Raw genomic sequence first — 23,477 nt, 5'->3', positions numbered from 1 at the left:
GTATGTTTTGGTCTTTCCTGTGTTATTAAGCGTGTATAGCTAATGTTAATAAATTATTTTCTGAATCTGGAGTAGCATTTAACACTCGCTGAAAGAGGTTTTTATTTCCAGAAGTTATTTCCAGAGTCTTCTCCAAAGCGTAAAGGGAATCCCACCGTCCTTAAACGAGCGAGACGAGATGCAGGATAACATCTGGAAACACTAAGCGGTCTTGAACGTAGTTCATTTGATGGAGCAGTATTCTGTCATTCAGTTGTTTGAAAGATCTGATTGCCATTAAGCAATTAAACCGTCAGATGAAACACTATCAGCAGGGTGGGGAATCAACATCCCTGATGGAGGAAGGAAAGTAAACAGTAAAAATCCTCAAAAGCAATTTTAGGGGGTCGGCCAATAGATCACCATGAAGGGCTCCGAAGACTCTACACACACCATTCATATTAAATCTGAAGAGCTTCCTGTGTTTTGACTGATCATGCTTGGTAAGTAGAACAAGAGGCCACAAGAAGTTCACATCAACATCAGTTAGGTAAGAACAGATTGGAGTATTTTTTTTTCTTTTAAATTAGCAGAGGGATTATTTGTTGTTCACAACTCAAGCCCAGGGTGTTCTGAAATAAGTTATCGGAGTTGTGGCAGTGTTGACAGCAAAATGAGCGTCCCTGAAATAGCTGATCCCCCTATTTTCTCTCAACGACATCAATGGGCAATTATCTACTTGAGCCATGAAGGTTTAATCTGAAAAAAAATTTCCTGAGGTGATTTCTGCAAAGACCATAATCACACTGCACAATGAGCTCTTTTACAGCAGCGCATAAGAAGTTTAAATCAAAATGGCAGGCAGCCTCAGCAGAAACATCCATATAGAGCTTAGTAACAGCAGCTTTCGTGCCAATCTGCAAAAACCAACTGGGTTTGGAGCAGGGTGGAAAAAAGGGCTCCTGTGTTTTGTTCGACCTACATTTAGGGTAAAAAAAAAAATAAATTAAAAAAGTACAAAAAATGTTGTGCATGTTAAAACCATAGAAAATATGTCGGTTGCGTCTGTGTTACATTAAAAACAAGCCATCCGAAGAAAGAGATGCTTGCCCTGCTTTGCTGCAGCATGCAGCTCCGTGCGTCTCCCACCGATCGCCCGGGGAGGGATACTGATCCTCTTCTGCCTGGGTGAAGAGCTGGGAGCCTGGAGTGGGACGGGCAAACAGGGGAAAGCTGTGGCCCCGTCCCGTCCTCCGCTTTAATGAGAGCTGCCATCATGCAGGAGGAGTGAGACTCCAGGTGGAACCGCGCTCCGCTCCGCTCGCACACTGCTTTCCAATGAAAGTGTAGAGAGGGACCGCGCAGCAGGGGCTCACCTTTCCAACTCCTGCTGGATTATTTTACCTCCTCAGGTAAGTTCTGCTTTTACAAAGACACGAGGGTTTTCACAAATGGATGTAAGAAACAGTAAAGGATATAAAGTGGAAAGGTTTGCGTGGCGTGGATAACTTATCCACTTTTCCAGTGATGCGTAATTGCGCAAAATTGACGTCCACGTGTTGCAGCCCAACAAATTCAACGTGGAGATTTTTGTATCTTTTTTTATTCCATGTTATGGCTCTGGGTCATGTTACCTGTGCATTTTACATTTGACAGGTTCCTTGAATAAACCCTCCGCTGTTCCAATTCTGTGTTTATTTTTTCTATTTTAAGCAAGCACGCCCCCTCGGTCCTTAAAGTAGTTTGTTTCAGAAAGATTTCAGCCATGCCGTCATCTCTGCAGCCTAAACAAAAACTATAGAAAATGATCCAGAGCATTTTTTGCATAAATTACCCCCAATTCATTTCTGAAATTGCTGCGAGGGTACTAAAAACAGTCATTATATGAGGTTTTGTTTGATTTTTTTCTCCAATATGTTTGACTTGTCCTTGTGTATTCTCTGTGGTGTTTCTGCATGGTTTGGAGGATCCTGATTAGGAGCAGGTGGCCTCCATACAATATGTCCAGCAGCGGACTACAAGCTCCGGCTTGCACTGAAGCCAGTGCCAAGAATTAAAGTAATTCAGCCTGTTCAGTGCTGTGCTGCACACACTATAAACAAATAGAGCTGAAAGAGCCCAAAAGGCTGAAGAAATGACCTTGTAGAGACATGTTTGCCTTCCTGTGCGTCTGATCTCTCTCTCCTATGCTTTCTGAGTTGCCTTGTTGTTACAGCACTTGGCACATCCAGCCCGCTTACAGCACAGCCCTGACACCTGTGAATAGTGGGATTTAACACTGCTTGGCAATGAGTGTGTGTAGATACTGTCTCATTTCAGCCATGCCATCACCCAGGAACACTGTGAAACCAAACTCTCAGCTGGTCAGGATACTCAAATAACCCTCAGTCCCCCGTCAGTGCTCATGCTTGTTGCATTTGCCCTGGTCACCATAGACGAGGAATGTGGCTGTGCCGAAATGCAGAAAGATAGAAATACAGACCTTGTGTTGTAGCATGGAGCTGCTTGCTTTTTAAAAGTCACATTTACGGACAACTGCTTTCAAACGCATGTGAGACAGTGGTGTGTGTGGCCTGCCCGTATTTTGACACCCTATTATGTGCAGCTGCTGTACTTCCTGTTTAATGTATACCTGTAACCCACCTGCCAGGTGTGATATTTGTCCAGTGTTATCAGATTGCTTGCACCAGATTTGCAAGAAAATATTGCAGAAGCTTGATTTGAAATGCTTGATTTAACAGCAACAATAGATTCCTTGGATTTGGATGAAACAGCTTACAGAACTTAGCTGAGGTTGTTTTGAGCATTTAATCCTCAGTGTAGTGACACAGTTATGCCGAGTTCAATCATATGGTAATTCCTCAAAGTATGCAACCTGTCTGACCCGTGGGTCTGCCAGCGACCGAGCCCTGTGCAGAAAACCTTTTATCCTCTGTGGTGAAAGGGAGAAAAACACTTTTTTTTGATACACTGGTCATACTTGTGAGTATGATGATGGTTTGCTTGTTGTCTCCACCCTACTAAAATTAGAAGCTGCTGATTTTCAGTGTGGCTGAAAATGAAAATGCCGGCGTGACCTCAGAGGGAAGGTGAAGCTGTGTCATTATTGTAAGACTCCAGGCCTCATTCATTGTTAAACACAGGTGTATGCAGGACACACTCCATTCACACTGAATGTAGGCCAGTGTGTTTGTGATTCATTGTGGCAGGAAGTCGAACAGCCCTCAAACGCCATTCTCCAAAGCTATCTGAACACGCGATAAGTTATCTTAGATCTCTGCTTACTTTTGATCCTTGTGATTGCGCGCTTAGGTTGGCGTATGTAAGATTGTGTCTCAGCAAGTCCCCTCAGGATCTATTATCTGCTGTACAGGAAACTCCCTACAGTGTTTGCAAAAGGATATCATTTGCTCTGTGTTTCATTCCTTTGGAAAGTAGGAATTTAGATTCTTCCACCGAGAACATGAATTAAGAGGTCTCAAATTATTGTGATGTTTTGCACATGATTTCATATTTTCCTGCCATGATGTCATGCCTTCTTTTCATCCTTCAGTACCTGGGAAGCACCGAGTTGAGGAGTTTCTTGTCATTCACCTGATCCGCCGTTGCTATCCAGCAAAAGTGCACTGACTCACCTTTTCTCCGCTGCAGGACTGTCTCTGGTAGCATAGGTGTGCATATCTGTTCCAGCTTGTTCCAGTCTTGGCTCTCTTCCCCCGTGAGGACAAATTGTAGTCCTGACGGTGCGGCAGTGATCTACCTACCTGTCAAAGCACAGCGCTGTGGAAAATCCATGTCAGCACTCACAAATGTATACGGGGGAAAGTCCTGCCGCCGCCAAGCCTGGCCTCGTTCACTTCAGCCTGATACGCTGGGCTTGTGCGCTGCATTCACTGAAAAACTACGATAAATTCCACAAACTGTTCAAGTAACCTAAGAAATGAACTTCAGTGCACCTGTTCAGAAAGAGGCGCACTTCTGTATGCTTCTGTATGTTATTGGGAGTGGGTTTACCAACCTGTGTTTGGCTTCACTGTAATGTTTTGACAAATCGGAGATCAACATCTGGGGCTCCGTGCAAAAAAGAATGGGAACTTGTGGTTTAGTTCCATGTGGTGAAGATATTTTCTGTGGTTTGGTTTAGATGACAGACAGTTGAAAGCGTAACCAGCACTCATCCAGAGTAATTCCCAAATTACTGAACTATTCCCACAATAGTGATTGAAATGTGGGTGTAACACCAATAACTGTTCCATCCCAGCTGTTGTCTGTCAGAATGACAGTAAAGCTGGAGTTGTTTTCAATCTTCAGATCAAAGAAGTGATGCTGACAACTGACAAACATGCCAACATCAACTGTCTGCCAGCTGTTTCCAGCGAAGTAGAGCCTCAGCCAGATACAATCAACATTACATAGGCACGGTTTGTCATGTTTACCTGTCGAGTAACGCCATTACTCACTGTGGGCCATCCTGAATTTCACACGCCTGACCCCGCTTCAAAGGTCGCTGTATGATCACATGTTCCCACTTGATCAGATTGAACCTGCTCGTGCGTGGCGCTGGTGACAGACAGGACGCCGCCCTCGTGGGAGGTTCAGCATTCCTCTGTTAACAGGGAGGCCTCAGTCATCGGCTCCCCTGTGAGCGGCGCGCCGTCCCACAGCTCTGGCACACCGTCGACCTGAGCGGCTTCCTCATGCAGCCGGCCTGGCGTTATATCGCCGCCGCTGTCATTACCCAGCAACACGCTGCCGCGGGGTCTCCCTCCTGGCGTTGTTGATACAGTCTTTGGGTTTGATTCGTGTAGGAATAACATCTGAATCTGAATGACAGAGGCGGAGAGAAAAGTTCTCCCGACTGTAAACAGTTCCAATCTGGCGTTCAGCTTGATGTGGTCATTGCTGTCAAACACAAGACTCAACACAGCACCCCATTCTTATACATTAAATCATGTCCGTGTGTGCTCTCTGATCGAGCTACACTCCGTACATATTATTGAGATGAGTTTCACACATAGTTTTGACTCCAGATGTGTGTTGTAAAGTTTCTGATTAGTAAAGATTTTAAGCTTCGTGCAACTCAAGAAACTTAAATTAAACACCGTATTCCCTTGACCTGACTGACCCTTCAAGTGTGACAGTGCGACTTGCTGCCACGTCTTTACAAAAAGCAGATGTGCCATCCTGCTTTTAATGTCATTACCGTCCACAGTCCTGCTTTTCATCCCAATTCCCTGTTAGAAGTGGTGCGTCTCAGTAGCCCCAGTTGATTTTGTTGTTTTTTTCACAGACACGTCTTTCTTTTTGTTTTCACTGAGCAAGCCGAAAGCAGAAAATGCACTCCAGAGTTTAACAACAGAATTCTGCTGCTCATCCTGTCTCCGTAAGGTTTTCGGGGGGTTATACAAGGACATCTGGCCGACCTGTTGAACCATCACACCATACATCATGAGGAGAACATCGCTCGCGGTCATCTGTCTTGGTGAGGAACCCACGTGTGGACAAACATGCATCATTTTTGACTGCAGTGCTTCATAGAATCCGTTTCCTTCGCTATCTCCTCTCACAAATGCCCTGTGTGTGTTCAGGACGTACACTGATCATTACGTTACTCTGCTATTATGTGAAACTCCCTGTTTCTCATCTGCAGCGCTCCTCCTGTCCTGTGCATGCTGGGCCAAGCCTAATGGATCAAAGAACAAGAAACCAAAGCAAGGTAGACGTCGTCAGCGAGCGAGCCTGTAACTCCATTCACTCAAAGTCATTGTCTGCACCGACTTTCCACTCAAGACGGCTGCCTTTAATCACTTCCCTGTTTAAAGTTGTAAAAAAATGTCTGACTTAAAAAAAAAAAAAAAAAAAAATCTGTTTCACAGGTAAATCACAAGCTGCCAAAGATTGGTTGACTTGCACGTCAAAGCTTCCCTGTTTGCTATTCAGGCGATATTTTTGGCATATATTCAGATCCATAGCATCCAGTATCCAGTCACTGATGCAATAAGCACTGAAAAAAACATAAAATATTCCGATTCCCATCATAATCAATTGATTTCAATTATATTTCTAGCTGTAATTGAGTTAGACTTCATTTATTTGTCAATATAAAAACAAAGCAGATACACATTGCATACATCTCCCCAGGGCTGACCTTTGCCATATGGAGGACTTAAGTTAAAGAACATTAAGGCCTCCCTTGTCACCATCTCCTCACCTGGACTGGGGTCTGCTCTAAACCCTGATGGTCCGGCAGTTAATCATTACTGGAGCGGTAAACGACACTCATTAACTCGTCTTGGCAGATGCATGCTTCATGAGTCCCTGTTTGACTCAGTGCAATGGCGCATGGCGCTCTGTAGCGTGCACAGGAGGAATTGTTCCTCATTGTAAAATGAGGCCCCAGTGCTTTGTGCAGTCCAGGCCTCAGTGAGGGGCAATCCTGCATTTCTATTGAAAGTAAAGAAATCATATTACCTAACACAATACGCCTGTGTATCGTCAGAATCCAAAGTTTATGTTCTTGACCTCTCCGTAATCTCCCTCATCTTTTCCTTCCCTCCACAGTTGTTCCAGAAATTGAGTGTGACGTCAGAGCGGGAAAGATCAATCTCCCAGAGTTCATAGCCAAATGTCCCGCTCACTGTAAAGAGACCAAGCAGCAGGTCTATGGGACTGGCGTGTTCGCCTCCATCTCCAGCATCTGCAACGCAGCCATCCACAGGTTGGTGGGAGCGGAACCTGACGGGACTGAAAACTGTCTGTTAGCTGTTTGGAACTGATGAAAACAACGTGTCCACAGCGGCGTCATCACAAATGCCGGGGGGAAAGTCATCGTGAGGAAGATGGCCGGACAGAATATCTACAAAGGGAGCAATTCCCATGGGGTGCGCTCGTTGTCCCTGCCCAAGTGGAGGGAGTCCTTCGTTGTCTCAGTGGGGAAGCCCAAGAAAGGAGTCATCTACCCGTCGACTCTGGACTACGTTCCTTCAAGACCCACCTACGTGAAAACAAGTGAGAGGCAGTTCATTTTCTGTCATTTTGTTGTTTTATTACAGAGAACATGTTTCACAAGCAGGTGTTTAGGGGGCAGTCGTGTCTGTCAATACTTGTTTTTGAGTGAAAACTTTGTGAGCTGGCTTTCATGCTTCTATTTCTATCATTATGTCCTAAATGAGGCATTTCCAGCTTTCATTGAATGATCTTACAGAGTCGGCTCACCTGAGACAGCACAAATCATCCGATTAGAACACTGTGAGGACAAAAGGTTACTCGCTGGATGTCCCGCCGCGTGACTCAGGCATGCTGAACCCCGCTCAGGTTGAGCCGGGAGCCAAAGCGCTGCAGTCTCGTGAAGAATGTCAAGAATGCATTACAACACAGCGCTCACTGTCGATGCTCTTCCTCCCCGTCCGTCCGTCTTGCGGCGCTCGCCTGTCGTCTCCTCGCAGGTCAAAAGGAGGGCAGAGCACCTGCGGCCACGACGGCGCTGCCGACGACGACCGAAGCCACCACGACCACTCCCGAGCCGACCACCACCACCGCCGCCGCCACCACCACCACGCTGGCTCCCACCACCACACCCCCACCCCCGCCCCCCACCACCAAGGCCCGGGCCGCTGCGCACAAAGTCAGGGATGCAGGTGAATGAAAGAGACTCTCACTCGGAGCCGTACGTCACTTGTGCAGACACACGTGTGTGGAAACTGCAGCCAGGGTGCCGCCTGTAGTACACATGTAACTAACGACATTTAGCAGCTTGTAACCCGGATTCCTGTTCGCCAGAACAAGCTTTCATTTGTATGAAACCGAGCGATGAAGACGAACGATTGCAGGCTGGTAATTGCAAGTCACAACTTGCAATTATGACAAATTGCAGCTGGTCTGAAGTTAATACCGTCGCTGTTCTGTTGCTTGACCGACTCATACGATTGGCAGAGTTTTCATCATTCTCATTAAATGAAAGCATTATCAGGCGGTAATCACTGGGAGGCATCTGCCCCGTTTGGGACAGAAGTGCAGCGACAGTCAGTGGGCAATGCTACAATATCTTCAGGTATGTGTGCAGAGGAGATGGGCTGCGTGCCAGACAGCCCCCCCCCCCCTTAGCGACCACCTCTTCCTTCACTCTCTGTAACAGTATCGCTCTTCTCTCCGTGCTCGAAGCCCATTTGTCTTTCTCCTATCCAGGCAGCGGTCACCCCTACCTTGCCCATGTGGCAGCCGCAAGTTCAAGTAAGTGAAGCACATCGAAAGGGGGGACGACTCTTCATTGACCTGGTGGAGGGGCTGTGGTGTTGTTGGTTAATGCTGCGGTGTGCGGGGTTGGCCTCATCATTTATTCAGTATTGACCACTAACAATCATGTAACCCTAAACACTTTTTCATAAATATAAAAAATAGAAGTCATAGAGGGCTTTTTTTGGTAAATTTTCAAGCTACAAACAATAAAAAAATCTTTTATTTTGCTAAGTATAATGCTTTTGAATGCATGTTGTGATGTCTTAATGGCATGTAAGGGGGGTAACAGTCTGCGGTGTGTCACCTCAGTGGATGAATAGTTAATTAATGGTGGTGGTTTGCAGAGAGAAAGTTTTTCATTATCAGAGGCGAAACCTGTTGATTTGATGAGTAAATACATCACTAAACCAGCTTGTGTTCAGAGGAGAAAAAAATCAAGACCCTATGAAGTGATATGTCTGAGTTCTGTATGCTTGAACACATTTTCAGTTAAAAAAAACTTTAAATCAAAATGGGATTATTTCAGCAGGTCACACTTCTGCTCCAGTTCATGACAGAATCTGGAGTGAAGCTCTTTATGCACTTCTATCGGTGCAGAATGACACATTTCTTGATTTGATTAATATGAAACTATTCTTTTTTGCACAGATCGAGAGATAAATGAACTCTCAGCCAATAAAAGATAAAATATCATTGCATGGAGGTTTTGGAGCAGTAAAGCTGAGATTGGGACCGTTGCTTCTGAAATGTGCACTTATGAAAAGGATTCAGCATGTGATCTCACTGCGTTTGTTTGAATTTGAACATGATGTGTTATTGGTATAGGACAGTCACAGAGTGGTCAAGGAAAGAGCCCCGGTCAAGGTAGGTCAAGGCTGCAACTCTTGGAAAGTCTTTGATGGCGCGTCCAACTGGGCATGTTGAACTAAAACATGGCGTTTCTTCAAAGTATTCAGAGGAGGTTCCTATCCAAATAGATTCCCTCAGCGTGCCAGTGCAGGTAAACCACGCTTTTTATCTTTATGCCTGTGTGTGTGTGCATTTTATTTCATTCTCCCTTTGACTCTCAGAAATCCTCTTCATATTGACTCTGTCCGTCCGGTCTTTCTTCTTTTCTCTTGTACTGAAATCCATAAAGTCTGCACGGCATCTCTGTCCTGTATGTGCACACCTGCTTCCACTGACGTTTACTAGTCTTTAAACAAAGGGGCTGGATCAGAGTCTGCTCCGTCCTCTTTTAAGGACAAACTCAAACTCTTTTCTTCTTAATTTATATTTCAAAGCATTGTTATTGTCTCTTTTTTTCCTGGTTACAGTACAGTTTAGAACGACAGTCCACCAGCTGCCTTGTTAACACGCTCCAGGAGGTTTGGATTATAGAGTTTCCCGTTCTTGACGCCTTCAGCAGAAAAATGTGGAGGTCTTTCAACAACATTGATCCACACACTGGGCTCAGACATCACAGGGGTGCTGTTCTGGGTAAAATTAGTCCAGAGTTATGTGCCAGATCTACGTACCTCTAAGCCAGCGTTGGCTCGTACGCTCCCCAGTCACTGTTTCATGTTAAAATGTATAAATTACAGCAAGCAAAGTGCAACAAAAGCTGATGAGGATCATTTAATGAATTTCTGAGGCCAGTTTAGAGGGAAACAGTCCAGATAGAGACGTTGCACTGAACTGCATGATGATTTTGTTCTTGCAAGAAGTTACGCTGGAAATAAAGTGAGGAGCTCGCTCAGGTCATTAAGTTTATCATTCAGGCATCAAAATACGAGTAGATTTTGGTGTTGATGCCGCTAGCAGGAAATCTGAAAATACACACTTTCAAACAGAAACACAGCTGCCCTCAGAAATGTTACGTTAGTCTTAAATCCACAACATTTCAAATCAAAAACACTTTAGTTTTGGTAATCTTTAAAAAAAAGAACATTTTGTAGTGGTGTCTTTTCCTGGTTCAAAGGCTGGACGACAGAAAAGTGGTGTAATTTTCTGAAATTAGCCGAATGCTTTACTCTGTTATTTTCTTTCACCCAATAAGCAGTTGTTTTCACGTTACTGATACCGAATTTGTTTTTATACATACGAGTCAAGCCCCACACGTGGAGATATTTCTGACTTTAGTGTTGCTAGATTTAAAGTTCGTTCCCGAAATAAGAGCTTTTTTCTTGGCCAACAATAGCCGTAAGGCTGAGGTTTTATTGTTTGTTTTTTGTTTTTTTTTTTTTTTGACTGAAACTACTGGATTACAGAGTCACCAAATGACTCTGTAATGTTTTTAAGGGATCATTTGCAGCCTGTTACCGTCTCTGTGTTGCATGGACCTAATTTATAGTTTGCTCTATGTTTGTGTCAAACCATTTGTTCTATTTTTCAACAGAGAAATATTATTTTTACACTATATAAAATATACGGGTGCAGACAAACAGATTATTTAAATTAAATAAAAATTCTTCAGACTATTTGATGAGAGGGTTTTTTTTTTTTTTTTTCATTTTACTGTGCGATAATGTACGTATTTCCTGATCTTGGTCCCAGGTCTGCGGCGACCGGAGGCGGGTTCAGCTATAAGGAGACAGCCGTCCTCTCCTGTCGGACCAGGTCAGCCTCATCGTTACCACACACACACATTCCCGCACAAACAGGGTCTCACACAGGTAGGCTTGTTGGGGCTGACTGGGTATCCAGGTCCAGCGCAGCAGGGGGGAGACGCACGTCTTTGTTGGAACAAGAATCCAGGAGACCGCTGTAAGCCTGACCCCGGTGTTCACACCCATAAGCCCCTGTGATCTTTGCCCCGGGGTCGGCGCTAATCCGCCCCATCAAGCTACCCAGCTAACATTCCTTTCTCGATAACTGCTGTTTTCTGTCATCGGGCACATCCTCCCATTCATATTTTCATTTTTTCCAAGATGAAAAGAGCCAAATGAAGCCGAGCTGAGGCCTGTAGACACAGCCCGCATAGATCGTTTTGTTTTTGGGCTCATGCTGTGGGAGAAAATGCCTCGAACTTCACTCAGAGTGAAACAGCTGCTCTGCATTTGATTCTGGAGACCCAGAAGCCCTCGTCTGCCCTCTTCCTCCCTACTGTAAGTCTCTTATTCTGTCTGCCTGTTTCTCATTGCTACACGCAACTTTTTAACGGGAATCAGCCTGCCGCATCTAAGCGGACTCCAACCTTGAGCCGGTCGAACCCTCGTAAGTATCTGCAGACTGTGACGGAGAGTCCTCAAACCTCACCGGCAGACACACCCCACTGATGTGGAAACGCAGACATGTCTGATCAAACAGAGGGAAAAACTGGGGCAGTAAAACCCCAGTTGAAATGTTTTATTAAGCAGCACTAATGTTTACCCTCTGTGGGACGCTTTGGTTCAATGCATGACCCGTCCTCTTTAAATGACAGACGGAAATACAAGCAGACGCTCAACTTTCACAGGCTCCAACAGGTAAAAATGATCAATGGGTGTCTCAGTGCCTCCCAAAAGGTAAGGCACGATGTGATACCATCGTGAGTGAGTCTTGTTTCATATTTCCACTGTGGTGTGCGACAAGTTTGTCTTTTAGATAAGAGCGCGGTGAGGAATGAGCTCTGTCAGTGTTGTAATAACATCTTATGACAGATCCCATCTGGTCTGGCCTCTTCCCCTCCCTTGTAAATGCTTGGTGGGACACATGAAAGCAGCGGCAGCAGCAGCAGCGTCGAATGGCTCGGTGCTGCTCCCACAGAGGCGTCTGACCCGGTCCGCGGCGCGGCCCAATCTGGATCCTCTCCCTCCGACTCCTCGAGAATAGAAAGCTTTCACCGTTCAAGCCAGGCGAGGTTTGGCTCACTGAGAAATGTGCCTCTGAGGAATGCAAAACCATGGATCTCTAAAAATACAGAAGTCTGTATCTATTTAAATGGTGGCTGATAATATGGTTTGATTTCTAAAATGAAGTCAGAACTCTGAAAACACCAGTGCGTCTATTCAGCGCAGACGAGAAGAAAATGTTGAGATTTGAGAGTTTGTGAAAAACAGTGGGATTGTTTTTCAGTTGTTTTCTCTTTTTTAATTTATTGATGCCCTTGGGGAAATTCTTTGCGCTGGGAGTGAGAGGTCAGATCTAGGGTCAGCTGCTCAGCGGTGCTCCTGGAGCCAGCGTGGATTCACTGCCTCTCAAGGACACTCTGGCATTGTGGATGCTTGCTGACGTTGACATCCTAAACTTTAATTTATGAGTTGAAGGATTTTCGTCCTCTGTCTCCGGCTCGCTCAAACAGATGTGTTAATTTATAGTTCGGATCACTGGATTTCCTCCTTGCATCAGTGATGGGATCAACCCCTTCCCCTTCGTGGCTTCATTCATGGCTTTCATAACACTGTGGATTACTAAATCTATGAAGATGTGTGTCAACGCAAGGTGAGGATCAGGATCCTCGATGCAGCTCTGACCCTCTGGCCGGACTGACCACTGAAGTGGTCATGATCTTGAGTTTCAAACTCAATCCTTCTAAACCACCTGCTTCGTTTGAAAACATAACACCACTGTCTGCTGTTTAACAGTGAACCTTTGACCAGCAGCAGATTAGCCTAATCTCTGCGTCCCACTATCTACACTGTCCCTCCTTTGACACCAACTTTAGAATAATACTCCCACGCTTCAGCGGGAGGCTGGCTGGGCTCTCCCAGCCTGTCCCAGTCAACAAAGGCCTTGCTCGCTGGCCGCCACAGGATGGGAACCTCAAAGTGACGGCTGTGTGTTTGCATAAGCTACCCATCCACCGCAGAGAGGGGTTAGGCGAAGTGTGTTGTCATGGCTCACTCAGTTTAGACAGATGGGATGCACTGCGGTGGATTTGCCCAGCTGTTTGAGCGCCTTGCGTTCAGTCATATTTCAGTGAACCTCGAGCCTCTTAAGAGCCATGAGTGGTTAACCCGATAGTTTTTGAAAATCGGAAACACATTTTCCCATCAACGCAGCCATCCTGGGTCTCTCTACCCTGCAGGTAGAAAGGGAAACCCTCTCTGTCTGTCTGAGCGACTGCTGTATGTTAAGAGTCTGACTCAAGGCTGAACATCTTGTGAATTCTCCACTGGCGATGTGGTCGTTTCAGTGGAAGTCACACGTATGCTCCTCCTTGGTGCTTTGTCCTGAATGCAGCTTTCTAATCTTCCCCTGCACAGCTTTTCCCAGAAGGGATTGGCCACCCCACTCTTTTGCCCGTCCCGATTGGTTCCCTGGAGCTCGCCGACCAGCAGGTAACAGAGAGGAGATCATCTTTATAATACCAAGCACAACTAAACACAAACCTAATTATTGTTTTGATGAAAGTTTAGATTAACTAAGGTGAGATGAATAAGGCTGTAATTATGAGTCAGCACAGTTTTGTGTTTTATTACAACATAAAATAACACAACTCGATCTCTGCACACTGGGTGGCAGAGATGAGTCACTGATACAGTTTTCATCCTGCTTTCAGCATTTTAGATTAACTGAGGACTAGCAATTAGTTGTGTTATAATTATTTCTGCTTTGCAGTCGTCACATTGGTCTGTACCATTAGCCTGTCAGTTTCATTATACCCTCCTCCGGGAGGAAGTAAAAAAATATCAGAAAAAAAACCCATCTTTAACAGATGTAGGATTATGTTCTGAAAACGTTTTGTTGTTACATTCTGCTCTTAAACCTTATTTTAGTTTTTAAATCAATTGCTCCACACTTGACATTAGTATGACAGGCACACTGAGGTACTGCATTAGGGTAACTGGTTTGAATCATGAATCAACCACATAATTAGTTCTTAAAATGTTCTGAAAAGTTCAGCATCAAACTTTGTTTCTACTTCTGACAAACATAGTTATTTGTTCAGAGCAGGTAGCGATGGTGTCAGTAATTTGAGATTTCCGACTTCACCTAGCTATGACTATGAAAGGAAGAGAAGGAAGTTGAATAACTCGATACGCCATCTTGTGGTGAAACCTGGTATTACAAGACGTATTGACTCAGGGCTTCTTGGGTAGTTGGTTCTTTTCACTCTTTATCTCTGTAGCACAGTCCACTTTTGATGTTATCCTCTCACCCTAAATCCAACCCTGCTGACACGTGCGCCTTCTCTGCTGTATACTCAGATATTAGTTATTCGGTTCCAGACTCCGGATACACATGGAGTGAGGTGGACACATCTGATGTCACAGGTAAGTGAAACCTTCTTCTAAGAGAGCGCAGCATGAAGGTGTGCCGAGTCTCGCCCCCACCTCACCGTGGCGGGTTGCTGCACCTCATGTCCATTTGTGTTGCATGTGCAAGCACAGCATGCTCGTGTGACCGGTAGAGTTTGGTATCTGCTAACCATGTATGTGTTGAATTGAGTCCATGTGGCGGAGCGTGCCATGCACCTCTCAGGACACTGTTTACATGCCATCTGCCTGCCATATGAGAGACTCTTTGAAGTGCGACCAAGAGGAGCACAGGGCAGGTTTACTGTGCATGTGAGATACCGTGAGGTGATAATTCTACACAAAGTCATTGTTTCCATTGGTCTGAGATTGGTCGGGAGAGACATGTGACCAATCGCAACCATGGAAATGTGAGGTTTTTCCTCTGAAGGTCTGTCTTTACTAACGGGTCTCAAAACATCCTCCTCTAGCTCGGGATCACAGGCCTGATATCTCAGAGTATGAGCGCTGGCTTTATAACTTTGGAGCATACCGTAAGTGTTCTTCTGTTGTGTTTTACTGGGAACTAACAAGTGAGACAATGCCTTGTTGTGTGGGTCGGGATTCAGTAAAGTTGGCATGTTCACCGTTAGAGCAGAGATTTCCAAACACGGATTCACTTTTATGATGTTTAGTCGAATTTGTTACCTTCAGAGCTACATTTAATCTATACTATGGTAAGTAACTGACATAAGGATGGCGTCAGAGCTGCCAACTCTAATGCACTAAGTGAGATGGTGATTTATGGATTGATAGTTATAATATTTGCTCTTGATATCACAAAGATCCATTTTTGGGTCAATATTAATTCGGAAATTTCAGTGTTTACATAGTAGTTGCTACTTTTAGATAAATTTGTGTTTTTATCAGTGTGGTATTTCTGTCCATTTTTTTTACCACTTGGTACAAATATAATATAAACAAACCACATGCTGGAGTTCAACGTGATCATTTTACAGATTGAGATATGTTTATGTTATGACTGACCACTAGTGTCGTCTTGTTATTGATCGTATTACTTTTTCTATTGGTTTATTGTCAAATGTTGCATGACAGAAGGCATGCAGGGAAATACTCAAAACAATTTCTTCTTCTTCTTTTTTTCCTCACACTAAATCATATCTGTTTCTTATATAATAAAGACCTTAAGTTAAATTAACATTTCCTCACTGGCAAATTCTTGACAAGGTGTTTTCTTCTTGAATGATGAAGAAACATCATTGATACAAACATGATACTTTGTTGTCTTCGGGACCTTAAATGAAGACACGTTTTTCTTTCACAGTGCTAAACACAATGTCCCACTGGCGAGGCACGAAAGGTCACGCGGAAAGCTTTTACTTTAGATTACAGGTCATGTTTCCAATCTGAAGCAAACATTTTGCTCTGAACCTGATTCCAGCATGACCGCAGAAGTACCACCACACATCCAATAAAATGACAGAAGGAGGCAGCAGAGAGCTCCGATGCCCAGCTGTGTTTATGGTTCACGTGTCAGTTTGTCACCGCTGACAATGCTTTTACTTTTAGCCCCTCGATCCCCCGAGTCAGATGGCAGCCATAAAATGCCGCTCGATACAGGCCACACTAAAGGTAAGCAGAGATTTGCCAAAGCATCACACAGATGGCTTTGTTTGTTTTTGTAAACCAGATTGGTCTCATCATACAGTGATCATTGAGCACTTTTCTTTGATGTGCTCATTATGTTACATGATATATCTCTCAAAGCTTAAGACAAATCAACCTTGTCTAAAGGGAATGTGGAAGAAGTGACTTGGCTGTGGCAGAAACATGCTGATGCTGAGCTTGTGCGATATTATCTGTGCAGTGGAGCCGGTGGACACCTGGAAGCCAGAAGCAAACCTCTATGAATCAGGTGAGGTGGCTTTCACTGCTGCTCCTCTGCCCCCCCAGAAAGACTCTGGCTGCCAGTAAATCCTGGGCTGTGACTGTAAGTGCGGCCCAAACCGAGGCCGTCGGAGGGAAAGCATCTGCGTTTCTGCTCAGCCTGTAATTGAAGGGGTTTGGAGTCAAAGTTAAACGGCACGGTTGCCTAGGGATAAGATCAGTTCCTGTTTGGCAAAATGTTAGCCACAATAAAGACAGTCTAACATTTGGGATCGCCAGAAAATGTGAACCGAGAGCTGGAATTTTGGCAAAATAAATGTTTGGGTTCATTCTATAAAAACAGTCTTTTTTTTTTTTTTTTAGTTGCACACTTTTCTTTACAAGAAAAAACATGACTGTTACATTCCTGTGAAGGATGAAATGACTGTGAAGTGGTCCATTTCAAATTTTCGACTGTATTGTTTTTCAGGCTTCAATGTGAGAGAGCAGGAACCAGTACCCAGACCCGTTCCCAGACCACCGCCTGAACCCGTGACGCAGGGAGACCCAAGTATGTGCCCGTTTTATTTAAAGACCCCATTTCTGAGATTCAGAGTATGTTTAAGACTGATCTTGTACTGTAGAGCTCAGCAGAACAGTTTTTACAAAACTTGAAACAATTAGTCTACTAAAAAATGCTTCCGCTTACGTTTCTCTGCTGAAGTTGATAAAATAGGTTTAATTATTTCTCTGCAAGATTTATTTTTACCAGTGTAATACCAAATTTCCAAAATATCCTTATACCAGAATATTCAAAGTGCGAGTATTAAAAACATTTTCTCCAAAACTGTTTTTTTCCACCCAACGTCAATTTTTCAATCATACAAAATTGTTGGTACCCTTCGTTTAATGAAATAAAAATTCACAGTGGTCAGAGAAACAACTTGAATCTGACGAAAGTAGTAATAAATAAAAATACTGTGAAATTTAACCAATGAAAGTCATTCTTGGGTGTTTTTAACTGTGTGTTTTGGGTCATTGTCCTGTTGCAAGACCATAACCTGCGACTGAGACCGAGCTTTCTGACACTGGCAGCACATTTCTCTCTAGAATCTCTCGATAGTCTTGAGATTTCATTGTACCCTGCACAGATTCCAGACACCCTGTGCCAGATGCAGCAAAGCAGTCCCAGAACCTAACAGAGCCTCCTCCATGTTTCACAGCAGGGACAGTGTTCTCTTCTTGATACGCTTCATTTTTCCTTCTGTGAACATAGAGCTGATGTGCCTTGGCAAAAACTTCCATTTTTGTCTCATCTGTCCATAGGACATTCTCCCAGAAGCTTTGTGGCTTGTCAACATGTAGTTTGGCAATTTCCAGTCTGTTCTTTTTATGATTTGTTTTTAACAATGGTGTCCTCCTTGGTCGTCTCCCATGAAGTCCACTTTGGTTCAAACAACGACCGATGGTGCAATCTGACACCGATGTTCCTTGAGCTTCAAGTTCACCTTTAATCTCTTTAGAAGGTTTACTTGGCTCTTTTGTTACCATTCATTTTATCCGTCTCGTTTATTTGTTATCAATTTTCCTCCTGCGGCCACATCCAGGTAGGTTGGCTACAGTCCCATGAATCTTAAATTTCTGAATAATATGTGCTGCTGTAGTCACAGGAACATCAAACTGCTTGGAGATGGTCTTATAGCCATTAACTTTAAAGGGATACTTCAACATTTTGGCAAATTGGCCCATTTAGTAGTGAATGTAGTGAATGTGCGGATTATAACATGTCCACCAAAGTGTTTGGGGGTTGTTGGATTTTGTATTTGATGAGCTTGACGAGGGGGAACATAAATACCATTCACTTCCATTGTGTCCATCCCGAAAACCTTCCCCAACTCACCTCTGAATAAACAACAGCTCGCCCTCACAAAAAAAGTAAGTAAGTTCGAAATGACTAAGGAATTGCGCTAAATGGGCCAATTTGCCAAAATGTTAAAGTATCCCTTTAACATGCTTGTCTATAATTTTCATTCTAATTTCCTGAGACAACTCTTTCCTTTGCTTCCTGTGGTCCATGTTGAGTGTGGTTCACTTCATGTGACTACCTGTCGCCCTATATACGAGCCACTGACTGATTACCAGATTGCAAACACCTGTGATGCTAATTAGTGGACACACCTTGGATTGACATGTCCCTTTGGTCACATCATTTTCAGTCAGTTTCTAGTTTTTTTTTAAATAATTCTGTTGAAGCATGGTTGAAAAGCAATTTCTGCCTTTCATTAGTTAAATTTCATATAATTTTTGTTTTATTATTACTTTCGTTAGATTCAAGTTATTTCTCTGAGCACTGTGAATTTTTCCTTCATTAAACAAAGGGTACCAACAATTTTGTCCACGTGTGTATAACTTCTATTGTTACTATGATCATCAACTGAGAATAATGTTAGCTGAATCAGGTTTATTCAACAATTCTGTCATATACATATCTGTTAAACAATGTTTTATTAAAGTCACAAATTTTAGGAAGGGACACTTCAAAAGTAGCTTGATTTCCCAAGAAAACTGGACCTGGTCTCTGTTACAGCAGCTCGTCTTACGGAAACAGTTTCACCCCCTCAAAACAAATTGGAGGTCAATTTTATAGTAAAAATTGAATCCAGAGTCTTCTTTGGAATTCCTACTCTGTTAATTCATCAAGATTATGCGATCTGGAGGGTGGATGGTGCATTTTGGAGCATTTTTGGACTGTTTGGTTGAGTTGTAATTGACCGATTGTTGAGTTTAGAATAAGATCAGTTTTTATGGGTGCTACTCTGGCCTAACTCTGGCCTGAGTGTGGCCTGAAAAACAGAACAAACTGGCACATCTGTGAGTTGTAAAGAATATAAAGCCAACAAAGCTGTGTTTAACATGGTGATGTATCACCGACCACCTCTGTTGGCTCATTTGGCCGCGTGTTAAAAACCACACTGAAGTGGTTTATTTACTGACGTATTTCATGTTGTTGAGTAAAACGTGGAAATCTCTTGTGCCTGTGTGAAACACAGACCTAATTTCAGTCATCAAAACCAAAAACTCATCCCACAAAGCCTATAAACGTCAGGATTTGAACAGTGCAACTGCTGACTTGTCCCTTTTTTTTCTTATTGGCTACTAATGTTGACCTTCTAAGAACTTTATTTAAGATGTAGTACTTAAACAAGAATTTAAAAATTAACTCTGACCACACAGGAAGCAAACAGAAGAACACAAAAAGTGGGTGAATGATTTCCTTTTAGCTTTAGTTCAAGGATTTGTTGATTGAAACTCATATAATGATTTGTAAAGATTTTGACAAAGGGATTAACAATGATTAACCAAAAAAATTGAAAGCTTGAACAATTAATCTCATTGCTCGAAATTAAGTCGACACCTCTTTTATGTTGAGACCAAGATTAGTGAAATGAGACTTGCAAGACTTCCTGTAAACACGCCCTTAAGACGTGCTGTTTGGATACTTGGTTGTCCAATTACTTGTCTAAGCTCTTGTTTGCACCTCATCTGTCCCCTTTATTACTTTGTTTTTACTTTGGTGAAACAGTTAAGATCTTTTATGTTTGTAAGATGTTCCCTAAATAAACTTTATTTGCTCGTTCTCAGGAAGAGAAGTGTAGGTAATGAGCTGTAACCCTGCGCTGTGCCATGTTCGCTGCAGACTGTAAGGTGGATCTGGCCTTCTTGATGGATGGGAGCTGGAGCATCGGGAAGCGGCGTTTTAAGATCCAGAAGGACTTCCTCGCCGAGGTGGCGCAGGCCATCAACGTGGGCGTGGCCGGCCCCATGATGGGCATCATTCAATACGGGTAAATTCTCTGTGACTGTTGAAGCACCAGTTTGAGATCAGGAAACGTGTCATGCGGCTGGGTGCTGTTTTGTGTGAAGCGACGAGCCCGTGACGGAGATCAGCCTGAAGACGCACTCCAACTCCCGGGAGGTGAAGGCGGCCATCGATAAGATCGTGCAGAAGGGCGGCCTCTCCCATGTGGGTGAGTGACCCGCCGTGAGCCGCCAGCCGCATGCAGATGCCTGCAGACGCAGAAGTGTGAAAGTGAAAGGGCTGCAATTATCGCACGGTTTACTATCCGGGCACATTTTCACATGCAAAGGTTAGAATTAAGTCTAAATCCGCTGCAAGAGGCTGTTTGCTAAATTACAGTCCTGCTTCTGTAAACTGGGCTTTTTTTTTCCAGCATGACCAGCAAGTGTATAGTTTCACCAGTCCCTGGGGGTCAGCTTTCCAGGCGCCAGTGCTGTTTTTCTGCCTCTGTTTGTGTGTCTGTGTGCATCCACTGCCACACTTATCTCAAAGATTTGCTCAATTTTGCACGCTGGCACGAATATTTTTTTACCCAGAAGTGCAGTCTAATCTAGAGCCTCCCCTCTCCTCTCCGCTCCTCTCGTCTCCCCTGCCAATGTTTAGACCACCAGCAAGACTATGACACCCTAAATGATAGGTTATCACTGCTAATGGTTATAGCTATCCATTTCCTACATGGGGATGTTTTTAAGTTTACTTCTGTAAATACTGGTGTGAAAGCAGCAAGGAAACCTCAGTCCACTAAATGTCTCTTGTTTAAAGTCATATTTGCTTGTTTTTTTTTTTAAAGTCAGAGTCTTTTATGAATAGCAGACTTTTCCAAAACACATTCCTGCATGTGAGCCACATGTTTGCACACGGTGTCTTCAGTCTGCCTCTCTGCTGCCCTCTGGTGTCCCAAACAGGAAAAGCCCTGTCCTACATCAACAAGCAGTACTTCAGCGACGCCAATGGGAACAGAGGGGGGGCCCCCAACGTGGCCGTGGTGCTGGTGGACGGGTGGCCCACGGACAAGGTGGAGGAGGCGTCCCGACTGGCACGGGAGTCCGGCATCAACATCTTCTTCGTCACCATCGAGGGCCCAGACGACAGCGAGAAGCAGAACCTAGTCGAGGCCAACTTCGTGGACAAGGTGGAGGATTTGGGGGGTTGTAGTCACAGCATCCTGTGAGGAAGTTATTGAAACAGCTTGAAAACTCGGTGTGTGGTTTCACCCCTCAGGCCGTGTGCCGGACCAACGGCTTCTTCTCCCTCCCGGTGAACAGCTGGTTCGCCCTGAGGAAGGCCGTGCAGCCTCTGGTGAAGCGGCTGTGCGACACGGACCGCCTGGTCTGCAGCAAAACCTGCCTGAACGCCAACGACATCGCCTTCGTCATCGACGGCTCCAGCAGCGTGGGGACCGGCAACTTCCGCACGGTGCTGCAGTTCGTGGCCAACGTCACCCGGGAGTTCGAGATCTCCGACACGGACACGCGGGTCGGCGCCGTGCAGTACACCTACGAGCAGAGGCTGGAGTTCGCCTTCGGCCAGTACGACAACAAGGCCGAGCTGCTCAACGCCATCAAGCGCATCAACTACTGGAGCGGCGGGACCAGCACCGGGGCCGCCATCACGTACGCCGCCGAGCAGCTCTTCAGCAAGTCCAAACCCAACAAGCGCAAGATCATGATTGTGATCACGGACGGGCGCTCGTACGACGACGTCAGGGCGCCCGCACTGGCCGTCCACCGCCAAGGTGAGAGGTCACACTGTGGGCACAATGTCAAACACATGGAATCAGTGCATGTTCTTCCTGGTCCAGCTTCCTCCCACCATGAAAAAGATGCTTGTTATTTCATTGGATTTGTTGATGAAAGGTGTGAGTGCGTCTGCCAAGCTGTTCACCAACAAATAGCTTTGATTGGACGATAACCTGAAATCTTGATTGAGATGAAGACATTTGGAGGATTACGTCCCAGTGTGATGTTTCGCCAGCCTGTGGTTCTCTCTGTGGTGTGTTGGTCCACACTGTGGTGTCCTGCAGGGAGTGTTTGATGTGACAAACGCGTGTCCGGCCTGTGTTTCTAATCCGCTCCACCTCCCCCCCCCCTGCTCCAGGAGTGATCGCCTACTCCATCGGCATCGCCTGGGCGGCACAGGACGAGCTGGAGTACATCGCCACCGACCCCGACAAGGAGCACTCCTTCTTCGTGGACGAGTTTGACAACCTGTACAAATTCGTGCCAAAGATCATCCACAACATCTGCCAGGAGTTCAACTCCCAGCCCAGAAACTAAGGATGGACGACAAACGGAGGGACGGACGGAGGGAGGGGGAGGGGCAAATGGACGCTGGGATGTCCTGACGGGACGCCGATTGTAAATTTACTCACTGTGTCGCCCAGATGGCGGCGCTGGATTGGCCGCAGCACCCCAGGTTTGAAGGGAGAAGGGGGGGGTAGGATTCAGGCGAGGAATTTGTGTGCGGACGGAGCAAATATTCAAGAAACAGTTCCTAAATTACCGGCAGCGAGAACGGTGAAGAGTCTGAATACACAGTGACGCTGTCCTTCACTGAGCTGCTTCACTTTTTAAAGCATGAAGAGTAAAGTGCAGGGCTACACTCCAAAACTACGGATAACATTGAATTACTCATGATTGTTATGAAAAAAGACTAATTTTAGCTTTGTAGTTGGGACAAAAAACTGTCATACAAAAACCGAAATAAATTTATATTCTATTTTTGGGTCAAGATTTAATTGAATGTAAAATTTCAAGCTGGTATTGCTTGAGTCAAAGAGCCTGTTCTAATGACTCGTCAACACCGTTAAATCTTCTAAACACAAGTTGCAGTACCTCATTAAAGCGTGTCTCGCCAGCGAGCGATGCCAAAACCTTAACAAGCTACCTTCCTGGGACGTGGTGCTTGCAGAGCAGTGTAGATTTAAAGCATGCCTCGCACTTCCTCTTACGGCTTAACATACTTCATAAACCGAATATTAAGGTGCTTCCATGTGATTCTCTGTGAAGAGGACATTCTTTTTTAAACCTGGTGCATTTTGATCTTCCTAACAGGAGAGATTTGATTGTAGGGACATTGTTGAAGTTCCTCTCAGAGACTTACGGTGCTGATGTGATTCCTATGTGCAGAATGCGGCTGCGAAAGGCGACGTGATGTTTGCGCAGAGTGGCGGCATTTAAACAGTGACTCTGTTTACTATTTTTTTTTAAAATGATGGTCGCCTCTCACCTGGCAGGCATTTCTCCGTTTTGTTAAAGACTATTTATGATTTTATCCCTCTCATGCCGTGTTTGTACATATGCATATTAAAAGCTTTTTCGCTAATAATGTTCAGATAATACATCAAATATTTTTTTTGTCATTTTTAATAAAATAAATGA

General features: G+C 44.6%; 2 protein-coding genes across 4 annotated transcripts in view; both read left to right on the top strand.

Annotated features, from left to right (window-relative positions):
• The window catches only part of opn6a (opsin 6, group member a), a 15,941-nt gene extending 5,225 nt beyond the window's left edge, over positions 1–10,716 (top strand). Inside the window, exon 7 of the mRNA XM_030105985.1 lies at positions 10,685–10,716. The gene's annotated coding sequence lies outside the window, so the exon portion shown is untranslated. The remainder of the gene's footprint in view (positions 1–10,684) is intronic.
• On the top strand, positions 1,258–23,477 carry vit (vitrin). 3 transcript variants are annotated; one of them, XM_030105980.1, is made up of 21 exons: positions 1,258–1,391; positions 5,368–5,461; positions 5,630–5,695; positions 6,541–6,697; positions 6,776–6,987; positions 7,425–7,616; positions 8,164–8,208; positions 9,040–9,078; positions 9,164–9,214; positions 10,750–10,812; positions 13,380–13,454; positions 14,325–14,390; positions 14,843–14,905; positions 15,942–16,004; positions 16,240–16,287; positions 16,729–16,809; positions 19,936–20,083; positions 20,163–20,266; positions 21,003–21,229; positions 21,319–21,832; positions 22,195–23,477. In XM_030105980.1, the coding sequence occupies exons 2-21, from the start codon at positions 5,428–5,430 to the stop codon at positions 22,371–22,373; spliced, it is 2,427 nt and encodes an 808-aa protein (XP_029961840.1). In that variant the 5' UTR covers positions 1,258–1,391; positions 5,368–5,427; the 3' UTR covers positions 22,374–23,477. The 3 variants fall into 3 exon arrangements, with proteins under 3 accessions (XP_029961840.1, XP_029961841.1, XP_029961842.1); XM_030105981.1 differs by lacking the exon at positions 14,843–14,905 and having other exon boundaries at positions 22,195–22,373; XM_030105982.1 differs by lacking the exons at positions 8,164–8,208; positions 9,040–9,078; positions 9,164–9,214 and having other exon boundaries at positions 22,195–22,373.

The sequence above is a fragment of the Salarias fasciatus genome, chromosome 13, assembly GCF_902148845.1.
Source record: "Salarias fasciatus chromosome 13, fSalaFa1.1, whole genome shotgun sequence".
Classification (NCBI taxonomy): Eukaryota; Metazoa; Chordata; class Actinopteri; order Blenniiformes; family Blenniidae; genus Salarias; species Salarias fasciatus.
The sequence above is the reverse complement of the archived record's forward strand: the minus strand, read 5'-3'. Positions and strand labels throughout refer to the sequence as shown.